Source organism: Varroa jacobsoni, unplaced genomic scaffold (genome assembly GCF_002532875.2).
Source record: "Varroa jacobsoni isolate VJ856 unplaced genomic scaffold, vjacob_1.0 scaffold_1264, whole genome shotgun sequence".
In the NCBI taxonomy this organism is placed as follows: Eukaryota; Metazoa; Arthropoda; class Arachnida; order Mesostigmata; family Varroidae; genus Varroa; species Varroa jacobsoni.
Window position 1 is genome coordinate 162,989 of NW_019214166.1, and position 12,982 is coordinate 175,970.

Consider the following 12,982-nt stretch of genomic DNA (forward strand, 5'->3'; position numbering starts at 1 on the left):
AAATTCTGCTATTCCATATAGTGGTAACGGAGTGTGCATTACACTGCGTCTGTACCTTTCCTTATAGTTAGCCTCAGTATAAGATTAAGATTGACTGCGCTTAGAGGAAGAGGGTACAACAGAAACTAATCAGAGTCAATTGTTATAATACTCTTGTCGACATGACAACAACAACACGAGGCGAGATAGTATCGGCAACGAATGCATAGTGCCAGATCATTGTTGTGCAAACGAATGAACAAGCATGGCGCGGATAATGTTAATGACGCTAATGCTGTTACTGCTGCTGTTGATAGTAATAAGAAAACGCCTGACTTCCGGCAACCTTTTTCAGTTCTAGAGGGACAACAATCTTGCTGCTTGAAAGGTGAACTGATGCAGAACGCATATAGGTACTATGATTGTGTGTTAGAGTCCCACTATTGTTTTGCAGTAGAACCGACTACTCTAGCCATACGATCTGGTTAAAGTGATGGCGTTATGGTGTATTGCTAGTAATAGTAGAAATGGAGAACCGCATAGACCGAAAAAATACACAGAGATGACCCTAAGTACCTTAACGGCCACCGAAATCGAATTTCTCAGATGAGTCATTATTATGGATTTGCTCTCTAGCGTGTCACAAACACCTCATTTCGTTACTGATCCCCCCCATTAATACTCCCACAAAGCCAGAGACTTCGCCTTAGACCTTTCCCCCACCTCTTCCGTCCGGTCTAAATCGTCGACGCCAACAAACCTCCTTAACCCGCCCATAGCTTCATTTCCTTCTTGGCTCGCGATGATTACATCTCTCTTTCCTTTTTTTTTTCTCCCGTGCTGCCATCTAACTTACCGTTTGCCCTTCTCGTATTGCGGCAGTTATGATGCCGCCTCTATCTCTTCTACTCCATGTCAGTGCCCATCTGTCAGCTCTGCTCAGCAACTTCCAGCTACTGGAATTCAACCTCAGTAGCTCACTTTCTTTCTGCCTGTCCTCTCTCATTTTCCGGCGGGCTTCCTCACTCCAGTCGTCCAAGGGCAGCTCACTTCAAACGTCGTCCAATTCCTTTTTTGTTTACGTCCCTTCCACCGCTAAGCATCATTAGGTTAAGTCGCCGTCGGCCGTGCGGCCACCGAGCAAGCGGACGATCTTAATCGGCGAAACAGTCGTGCACTACGGGGCACAAAAAGCAGACAGAGGTTCGGGGAGGGTAAAGAATTCAGTGGAGGGCGGCTATGCTAAGAAATCAGGGACAAAGGGCAGGGGAGGCACGTGTGATAAAATCAGTGGGAAATGAGGGCAGTTCTAAAGCAGAGCACAATAAGACAAAAACTATGTATAGGTACGAGTGTGTCTGTATGAACAAAAGCAGTAATTCGTGTGAAGGACACGACATATCAACTAACATATGTAACTACCTATGACCATGACTAACATAACTACAGTTAGCAATAACCACCGTGTATCGAATACACGGCTAGTGCAGAAAAGTGAGAGAAAGAAAGAATTCCGAGAGAAATAGGGACGAACATACAGAGGGCTGTGTCCAACAACGTTCATGGGTCCAACGATCTTCCCAACGAGTGAAGGCAAGCAAATCAAGGGAGCGCAGACTAGTTAGTTAGCTAGATGCTGCTGATCTGCGGCAGCTCTGTCAGCAGCGATAGCATCAGCAATTGCAGCGATCAGGTCCGCAGCAATGTCTCGGAACTCCTTTCAGACAGAATTGTCCGGACGTTTTGAGAGGTAATGCGAAGGAATATGGGCGTGGGGGGTGGCAATCATTCGTTGGTCGACAAGGAGATTCATTTATTTGGATCTATCTAGGAGGACATACTTCTGTCGATAGCGCTAAGTGCTTGGCTGGACCTTTTCTATCCTGCTCTTGTTTTCTATCTTATATCGGCCAAGCCTGTTACCTCCAAGCTGAATAGGTCTCATTGTTAGCCACTGTCAGTATCATCGTGATGATCGTAGCCCGATTGGTGCTTGCGTGAGACGGGGTCCATTTAGTGATAGAATAGCAGCGGACCAGCTGCTATCCTCGAGGTATCGAGAAAAACCTGGTAGCAGCAGTAAGCCCACTTTTCATATGTGCCTCATCAAGTGTTTGGGCGACATAGTCGACCCTGTCTATCTATGGCCAAAGCCCGGTGCTCATAATCGCCTGGTTAGTGAATAACTGTATTGCATTAACAAGGTAGAAAATTTTCTTGAAAGTTAGAAAAACAATTATTTTTTTAAATATTACTTTTCAAAAGTAAGGGATATTGTAAAGAATAGAGAGTTGAACCTTTGCAGCAAAGCAAAGGTAGGTCGGCAAACTGGAGGCACAGGGAAGCTAACTTAAAATAGTAACCAATCTTCATAAAAAGCCATTTTCGATTAGCTACATTCGACAAATGTGAGAAATCATAAAATGGTCAAAAAAAGGTGGCATTGCTCGATGATACTCAGACCCGATCAATAACGAAAAGGGGGCTGTAGTTTAGTTTAGAAACTGCCTGTCAAAGCAAACCCATCTTCCAGGTCGTCAGACTAATTTAAAAATCTTTATTCTTTTATATACATGCCATGAATATATCGGTATTCAGGCCGGAAAATTGGTTTCTCATGGCGTGTTGTACTGAAATATTAGTTCGTTGGCGCGAATTATGTACTAGCCACCAAATGATATGAGTGCTTCACCTAAATGAGCGCGGCTGTAGGTGACACGGAGACGTGTACGATGTTTCAACTAATCATGGTTCTCCGACATGCTGAATCCCTGCCATGACTGCTTCTCCCGCACGTCTAATAGCTGATCGTTACCAATGAACAAGGCGGCGCGTTTTGGACGCGTGCTGTATAATAATGACCAAACTGATGCAAATATGGCCAATACCTTCGACTTTGTCAGAGTAATCTGTATACATTTAGACACTTTTAGTCAATAATCACTGAGAGCTCATTGCAAAATTAGACCTAGAAGATATTCGAATTGCCTGGCTTGTCCCCGTGTCAGTATATATGACATTTCCCGATTCACTGATGAATCAACGGATGTCCCAAATTGTATCTAAAAACTAGGTAGACTTCGAGTAAATATAGAAAATATTAATGCGCTTCTCCAGTGTTAGATGGGGGCTTGCTGAAAAGACGTTTGACGAGTACTCAGTCCAGAGGTGCTGAAGTCAATGTCGTATGCGGTCTCGTATATTTTATTGCATATAACGTACTGGCCCAAGAGAAATATAGCCCTCACATATAGCTCACACCCTTAAGTCTTAATACGCGACGGAGAAAAATTGTTTCTAGATATTAGTTGTAGAAAAAAAGTACCGCTAATCATTCACCGGAAGACCAAGGCACATATAATTAGCCATATAAAATATGCGATCGGATGATGCCCTGTATTCGAGCTAACACGGAAATGGAAAAGAAACAGATTGACAGTTTTCCGTCGTTCAACTTTGACCATAGATAACCAAAGGAAGGAAATTCTGCAAAAGGATGGATGTTAACATTCTTTTAAAATAAATATCCTATCTAACTAGAAAGGTAGTCACTTTTAAAACGCTTCCCCAGGAACTGTTTTCGCTGCATTATTTATGAATGAAAGCGAAACGCCGGGAGTGAAGGTCACACTCAAGTTGTTTTATGGGGTAGCAACGCATGAAGTGAGAGGAGTCCTGCAGTATCGTGTCGTTGGAGAAGGTATAGTTATAAGGCGCGTACCTAGACATAAGCCTTGGTGTGTATTTGTCTCCAGTCCATATTTGCCTCTGGGTTCTTATGTGTTTTGGTTTTTTTTTTGCTAAACTCATTATTTCCTTAGCGTCCTAGGCGCGACGACGTTCAGAGTGTCTTGGCCAACACAGTGCGTAGTTGCACCATAACGTTAATAGATGCCAAGTCGCAGTGGGAACGTCTAACAATCAGAACGTTTACACTGTAGCATTAATGGATAAGTTTTTTCAGCCAGTATCTTAACATCGTTGATACATGTAGTGACCCAGCTGTGAACAGGGCGTATTGTTAACAACAGGTAATCGCGAACATTAGAGTAATCGAGGGTTTCGGCTTCGTTAGAGAATATCAATAGTGGTAATCGAAGAATTGGCTATTCACCTGGACTGCTCTCATCCATATTGAGATACACTATCGCGGCTATCACATAGGAAGCGGAAGGAACTTATATCTGGTGTCCTTCCTACCAATACTGAATTGCTCAAAATTGTAGTCTTTTTAGCTATTCATTTAGCCATTTGCGATCTTTCGCCAAAATGTGCTTATATAGGTTACAAATGATAAGGGGATTTTAACTTCGTATTAATACAGTAGCTATTGATATAGGTGGAATCAAACAATTATCTTCAAGTTCTGTTAGTTAGCTGCTACTACCTCAGGTCAATTGTAGCTAGACATCTACCGCATGCCGATTGACAAGCGATAAAAAGCAATAAAATTGCTGATTTCGTCTTTGACATCATTGCGCGCTCTTGTGTTCGTCGAACTTATTATTAAGAACTAAGGTTATTAAATAACACACCACTTATAGCGTATAATATAACTAGTATATACATAACGGTACAGTCTACAATGTATTATTACTTAGTAATTATATGCGTTTTTCTAATTGCCTTCTTGTTTCCGCCGTTTGTTTGGCATTGGCAGGTATTAAGTCGAAGTCCACGGCCGAAGAAAACATTTCCTTCATGGATGTACGCCGAGGCGCACCACTGGCGAACGTTGAACCGATCGCGTTCATTCGAGATTTCGCGTGAAAACTCGTCTCTTGTCATCCAGTCTGGTTCATGGATCGAACAACGTTGGACTTGTGAGGAAGTCTACGATATCGGTGAAAACCAGGCGAAGATCGTGGTGCACGCCATTGAAGGGTGGTAAGGAATACTTATATGCTTGCACGTTGTATATAACAAAGTATATAAGCGTTATTATTATTGTCTGCAAGTTATGGAAAAGGTGCTGAGACGTATAGCTTAGTTGTTTTTGGCCATGGCAACTATGTGAGTGCATAGCGTGACCCAACTAAAATGGGCGCAAAGCGGTGCAGATTTAAATATAACTAGAAACTATTTACGGCTTCGTGTAAGTTGTTGAGAATACTAAATTAAAAGTTAACTACCTCCACGAGCAGTAGTTCGTTTTCAGTAACGGAAATAGAGAAAAATTAAAATTGCGCTCAGCGTTATTAGTCGCCAACTTTATGAGCACTTGAATGTAAGCATTATGATGGCTTCTTCTAAGTATCTTCAGCTTTCCAAAAAAAAAGCCAATTCCTCACGTCGACAAAAGCAAGAAATCCAGAAGGTAACAGAAAAGTGGCTTGGTTTCTATTAAGTGAACCTTTTTTATGTAAACATCTATAAACTTACTGGTTTTTGCGGTTTTTCTATGCTTTGTTAAGCTTTCTACAAATTTCTAAAAAGGTCTTGATAGGAAGCTGAAATTCGAAATCAAATCCACGTTGATAGCACGGTCTTCGGTGAAATACTGTCTACCTGAATATATGAACTATTATAAATATACAATAATGTACCTGCTGATTGTGAGTAATACCCCAGGCGTGCTAACCAAATTTATGTTTTATTTACATTCGTTCGAACGCTGAAGTGACAGTGGGTACATCTGCTTAATGGTATACCGGCGTGCAGCCAACGTGTTGGAACTACAGATGGGCAAACGAACGCCTCGTAATGAGGACGCCTGTCTTCAAGCGTACTTTGATTCGAGCGACGAAGACTATGTGACCCTGCTGGCCGAGCCGCCCGGCCTCGGTGAAGCCCCTCTGCGGGGCAAGTTCACTTTAGTTGGCGTCAGTGGGGCTTTGTTCGCGGAATTGCTGCGAGCCCCGTCAAGTCAGTGGGCATCAGGCGACCAACAGATGGAGGCCGCCCTACAAGATCCTGATAGGACTCTCGGAAGCGTAGCGGCCAGAGAGCAGGGCATTGATCAGGGCGAACTGCAGTGCTCGGAGCAGATGGCTTTGTACAGCGCTTGCGAGGATAACGTGTCGCGTTTCGAAGTGCGAGCCGAGTGTGCGCCCGAAGGCGGCCAGCGAAAGACGTATGGCAAAGGTAAGTAATCGTTGCAACGTGGGATGTTGATATAAAAATAAATGAATCATTTTAAAATGTTTAAGAGCATTGCTGCATTCTTTTTATGGCTGGGAAACAGCGTATGAGATGAGAGCAGTTGGAAATTGACCTTCAAAGACTAATCTGTAAGTCTTTAGTTTGGTACACTAGGTTTTCTACTGATACTAAACTCATTACGTTTTGCGTACTTACTGGTATTCGCTAGCCTTGCGTTCTCGATTGGATAGTTTCTCGAAAAGATGGCTGAAGTGTACTTGTATTAGCAAACAATCTGTTAGACGTGTTGCTGCGATGAAACGAAGTAGGAAGTTCAATTCTGACACACGCGTGCATTCCAGGACTGCACACACACACACGCACGTATGTCTGCCGCTGTCGTTGAGGATTGTTGCAAATAACTTGCCCTAACACACGACTAAGTTAGTGCTGCACTATCACGAATACTAGATATAAGTCACAAGCAAGATCGTATTCTTTCGTTCGCCGTGCAACAGACGTTTTCCATTTTTTCGCCATATCAAATTCACGAGTAACTTGAAAAAAAAGCTATTCGTCATTAAAACATATTTCCTCTTTCTCTGTGTCATTGTCTATCTCATTGCAGAAATGGCCGTTCAGGCCACGTGGGAGCTTAGCGACGACCATGGCAGCACAACTTACCTTGTCGTGTCGCATCGAGATCAGCGAGACACGCAACAACAGCAACCGCTGCTGCCACAGCATCAGCACCATTTATCAGCGTCACATCAACATCTACAAGCGACGCTTGAACAGCCGCCAGCCGTCGTAGCGGCTGCGGCCGCCACAGAACAGCGATTCTGTCTCGCGTTAACCGATGATCGAAGGAAGTTGTATCTGCTTGGTGAGAGCACTTGCAGCCGGCGGCGCGTCGCAATACCGTCAAAGCTGGACCTCTATCGCGAAGCAGAGTGTCCACCTCCAGGCGCCTCGGGCTTGCCGAATTCTTCCACCCCTTCCGCACTCACGGTGCTGAGCGTTGCCACATGCACGGCATGGTTGGCCGCCAGAAGAATAGCGGATTTTGGAAACAATAATAGCCACCATCGGTCAAACAGTAGAAAGAGACCGTCCCGAATAAAAAAGACAACGACAATGGCAGCACGGCTGTCAGCAACTCTAACTTTGCCTCAAATAGCGCTACTAAGCGCGAGGAAACAGTCCTGGAAAGACACTTTGAACGGCGCCGCGATTGATGAACTTTTATAAACGTGTTTAACACGAGTAGCAATGATAGTGACGCGAAGTGAAATGAACGCTGCAGATGAAACATAACAGAAAGCGCGGGATTATGAACGGTGCAGATTTGAAGCAGTAACTGAATTCAGCTGCTAGGATCACTACAACGTTTTTTCTGCCATCAGCCTACAGTGTATTTCGGACAGCGTACCATATTTCAGATCACGTGTCGCGCCATAGCTTATAATGTTCATAAGTGTAATGTAATAGGGCGGAACGCCGCGTTGAAATATAGCGGGTCCGCGGTGAACTCAAAGATGGACCAGGATTGACTGTGCTTGACTAATCGATATTGCTACGAATTGGTATTGAGTGAATGGCTGACTGATTTAATTGACTCATTGACATGCACCTAAATGTTTGATGATTGATGAGGATGGAGCACAGTTAGAAACAGGAAAGTACGTGTTGAACAGCCTTTGTTGGGTTTTGCAACTGTGTATGATACAGTGTGTCTAGAAACAAATGATTGCGTATGGTGACATTGTTATGTCGCATAAGGCAAACGAGAAGGATCAAGGGCACGTTAGAAGGTGGTAGCAGTGAAAGACTAACTGGAAAAAGCGAATTTGGGTTGATTTTCGTTAAACTCACGTAGTCCACGCGCGATTACGACCAGTCGAAGTGAGGAAAGCAGGTTATTAGTTGAACTGATAAGCAAACTTGTAACTGGCAAGCATGTCGGGCCGTGAAATTATTTAAAGGCAGCTTTCAATGAGCTGTTTCAATCTGTAAACTATTGCTATGTCTTACGACGGTAGATCGTGAGGGAATTCATCTAGTTTGAAAGAAATAGAGGATATGCTACAGGCTGTTAAGTTTTTTCCTCTTCGTTCCCCATAAAGCCAAAATACGGGTGGTAGAAATAGGGCATGATTCAGCATCAGTAATCCACATTTCGCTGTTTTTATGATCGTTTACGCTGTTATCTAGTCATCGTCTGGCCCACGCACATGTCTAATGCGTGGAGAAAACGTTGTGTACATAACGGCAGGTCACTGGCCCCAGCCACTCGAAGAAATGCCCCGCAAAGGCATCGAAAGTGAACGGGGACAACCAGCGCAGGAAGGCCTTATCATAGAAAAGGTCAAGTGTTTTACCGATCATCATACTATTTCAATTGCTTGACAGCGGGTAAAATCGAAACAAGATGCCAATGGAAAATCAATAAGAGAATACTGTACATGGATTTCCTATACAGTATGTAATACTATGACTTCGATCAGATATAGGCGTTATGAGATTGCACAAATGATTTCTGATAACGCACTCCACTATGCTTCGGTAGAGGATGCTGGGCCGTCGGGATGCGCGAGTTTACTGCATCGTTTATTTTAAGTTACTGTCTATGCTCAATGCAGTCTAAAAGCTAAAAGCAGTAAGATTTTGTATATGAAAATTAAATATAGCATTTATTGGGTGCTAGTTAGTGAGGCATTAGTATAACATAATTTCTTAATGACGCCAATAATAATCTATTGATTTGCTCTTTATACGAACCGAAATCCGCTATTCTTGCGGGAACGGTTTTGTGGTTGAAATTCTTGCAAGTTATTTTCAGTTTGTAACATCTAGTAGTAACATTCTACTAATATACTGGAACCACAGCCATTATCACCGTAACGAGAGCCAAAGTTGATACATACATATATATATATATATATAGCCACGGGTAGAAGGTTTTAGTTGTGTAGAATATAAAGGAAAAGGTTCTTTCTGTCGTTTTAATTAGTATTCAGAATTAGTATTCAGTTTTATGAATATAATAACAGGCGATAGATGGCTATCGGCCGCAGGCAGATGGGTGAAATCCTATAGGTCGGCGTTGATTGTTCAGAGCAGGTTGTCTTCTGTGATGCTGTCTATTCACGCGTAGCATGAGAGAGGTGAATAGATGCGGGGTTCATACGATATGAATGTACCTATAACTATGATGATAATATTAAAATCTGGTATATGTACACGAAATTGAGGACATGAAATATAATAACAGATTGCGATATTGATTATATATATATATATATATATATAGATGAGTATGACCGACGTGTACGTAGGGTATAAAAAGGATCACATAATTGTGTGACCGGTGCTGTATATTGCGATTCAATTCATTAATTTTCTAATTGATTAATTAATTGCTTCATAGTGATGATTCACTAATGATTATTATGTTGGCGGAAATGGTACAGTAATAATGAATATAATTATTATGATAAATACTATCACGGCATTATTATTATTATTATTATTATGCTATTATTATAGCCGCTATTCGCCAGGACAACGGCAAGGACAAACAGGTCGAGCATCTTACGTATTATTATTATTGCTAATATTAGGATATACGAACCGTTACATAAATCCTACCGCAATTGGGCGTGCTGCTATAAGTATATTGAACATTATAGCTATTACAGAAGGGGCGTGAAACGACGAAGCCAATTTCTGTACAGGATTAAGCCCCTATACGTAAGCCAAGATCATTAAGAACGCGAAGAGCTGAAAGTTACTATAGAAACTACTCGATAGACTGCAGAGCGACGCTTGCATTAGTAATGAAACGATAGTGCGTCAGCAAAACGCTGGCCGAGATAGAACCGAAAAAGAATGGGAACGGATATATCGAGTCAGAACCAGTGAATGAAGAAGGCAGAAGGAAAGAGGAAAGAAGAGTACGTTTGCTCAACTGCACTAAGATGGTACTGATGATTATTTGGTAACATCGGTGATCACGAGACGCGGATCATAATATAATCATTCATGATAATAACAATAATAACAAAAACAATAATATTAATAATAGTCAGAATGATGAGGACAAGTGGATAACATCGGTGCTCCTGCTACTTCTATGCAGACGAGAGCGTAGGAGTATTTGGAAGTGTTTATCGCTTTTTTTATCGGTCACGGGTTTGTGATAATTAGATGAACAGTGGCGACTAGAAACGGTAGCGCGTTCTTCCGGTCAACCTTAACGGATTCTTAACTAGGTTACGTAATGCTATTAGAACATAAACAACACGAGGCTGCCATAAATGTCTTGCCAATTTTGCATCTTACAGTTACAGTGCTGCATTTTCTCGAATTTGAGTTCTATGTTAGAAATGTTCGCTGATGAATGCGACAGTGTAAAGGTAAATAGGCTCGGCCGGGCAGGACAAAACTTTATGGGACAGCTATTCTAACGTTTCAGTTAAAACGAGATTAAAATGAACACCTATTTATGATACGTATTGCTTAGCCAACAGAGAATCCACGGCTGTTAGCACAAGCTGTATTGTTTGATAATAATCGCTAAGAAAGATAACAGAACAGTTTTCTATGAAACGGAACTCCGATGGATTATTCAGTGTCATTAGCTTGGTATTATTAGATTGTTTGGAGCTGGACTTTTGCAGAACATCGCCGGGAGCACTGGATTAAGACGAAAACAACGTCGAAGTTTTTGACTAAGCGGATGGTCAAGTACCATGATGAAGCACATATAGACATAGATGCACAATCAATAACAGGCGAAACGAGAAGTGTACGTACGAGAAGATGGCTGAGCAAGATCGACTATGTTTAGAAGGAGGTAGGAAGGATTCTGATAATGAAAAAAGTTTTATGCAACAGAAAGAGTTGTGGGCGATTCATGCGATTATGTGTGAGATAAAAGGGAGATCAAGAAATGAAATCAATTTAACAATTAACTGATTTATGAGTGAAAGGCACAGGCATGGCGCAGGAAATGTTTGACTATTTTGTCTGTAAGCAACTTATTTGCATGAACTGAATAACTCTAACGAGTAAGCTGAATCTAAATTGCCAAGCGAAGGTAACAGGACTCGCATATTGAAGTGTTCCTTTATCCAAGATAGCCGCTAACGCAGAATTGGTAATTTTTTGCGGATATTTAAGTTTGTTATTACTTACAAGTTATTTGTATTGAGAAACATATATCGTTGCAGTAGTGAATAGAGTTACGGGGAAAGCTAAGTGGGTGACTGATTTGCGATTTAGATGAGGCTGTCGTTGCCAATGAATGAAGTCAACAGTTTGACCGGTTTGTGTTGTTTTTAATTTTATTTTTAAAGAATGAGTGCTTCTACATATTTTTCATTACCGGCTTTTTTCACAAACGGAAATCGATGCTCAGCTGCAGATTGGTTTAATTTGCAAGCAGTTTAAGTAACTCAGCCATAATAACAGCACTAATAAATGGTGGTAGCAATGACTCTCGTGAAATTTGTTTTTCCTTCGTCAAAGATCAAATCTTAGTCCAATAATGTACCATAAAAGCTGCCAAGTTTACGGCTAATGATAAACTGACGAATTTCCTTATCTGGATGCAAATCCTATTTAAATTTACGACTGAGAGTGCACACAAGTAGGTTTATATAAGTCGTATGAATGACACTGAATTTTGAAGTCGTTAGGTAGATTGCACAGTAGTTATGCATAACAGAAAATAACTGCACTTGATCAACTAATGGTAACGACCAGGCAGTACATCTGTTGACAACGCAAATTAGTAACGAAAAATTTTCTATTGCGCGAAACAATAGAGGGCAAAGAAGCTCTAAGTCAAATGCGGGAAATATATATTGAAAATATTTTAGCGGAATCGAGCGTGGCCGTACGAATGATGATTTTACATAGAATTAAGGCAGCATACATCACAAACTTCGAGCAAATGGGTCTCAAGCTTTCATATCGATTGCGCACCTATTGTAGATACAGATAATTCGATTGAAGAGAACGAGATATAGGATATTGTGCTCGGCTAGATCATGGAAGGCAAAAATGGAAGAGAAAATAATGAAAAAATTGGTATAATGGAAAATTAACTATGCATAGATAGAAAGATTATGCGACGATGAATACTCATAAAAAACACAAGCCTCCTTTTGATTAAACACGTCTGCAGAATATTTATTAAATAGTATTTTGTATTCATGAAGGCTACCCGAAGAAACTTACTTTCATTAGTTGCATATGGCATTAACACTTACTGGATGAGACAGCGCAGCGAAGACTAGCAAATTAAATAGAGCAAAGTTGAGCTCATGAAAAACTATGCACAGCTGTCATGTCATATTTAATTCAGATAGTAGATGCAAGAACCGAACATTTGAAAGCGAGGATCGAATTTTTTTAATCGTATTGGTTGAAAATCCTGAGAAAATACGGACGAGAGTACGACGAAAAAAGACAATAAATACAATAAAAATAATAAATATAAGGAAAAAGCGATTTCAGCGATGCGATTTGCAGCGTCCCTATCGAAACACGTAGAGTAAGTTCATGGAGGCAATGATTGCGCTGATGAGATGTTAATGACGATAATGAAAATGATAATGGTGGGGACGATATAGGGGTTCGAGTAAAGCAAAGACGGATGAAGAGACGAGTCGAAGAGAAAACGAGGTAAACATAAAAAACAGACAGAGAGTTCATGTTAAATGCGCCTGTAGTTTATGAGCTATTCCTTTATTTGGACTTATTGAACAATAAACATTTTACATTATAAACAACAAAAAGAGAAGCAAGTTGACCTTTTCATTTTAGAAGCAAACAAATATATATACAAAAATAAAGCATTAGAAGAATATTGAAAATTATACTATACAATATTGTGGAGTCAACCGGAACCCAA

At 41.1% G+C, this 12,982-nt stretch overlaps 1 protein-coding gene across 3 annotated transcripts in view; it reads left to right on the forward strand.

The window, feature by feature from the left end:
- The window catches only part of LOC111268211 (uncharacterized), a 157,945-nt gene that overhangs the window by 138,712 nt on the left and 6,251 nt on the right, over positions 1-12,982 (forward strand). For 2 of the 3 annotated variants that reach the window (XM_022847041.2, XM_022847038.2), the window contains 3 exons: positions 4,640-4,866; positions 5,600-6,063; positions 6,689-12,871. In XM_022847041.2, coding sequence (XP_022702776.1) covers positions 4,640-4,866; positions 5,600-6,063; positions 6,689-7,311 — 1,314 coding nt within the window. In that variant the 3' untranslated portion in view covers positions 7,312-12,871. Of the gene's footprint in view, positions 1-4,639; positions 4,867-5,599; positions 6,064-6,688; positions 12,872-12,982 lie in introns of those variants that run through there. The other variant, XR_002685072.2, reaches the window with a different exon arrangement.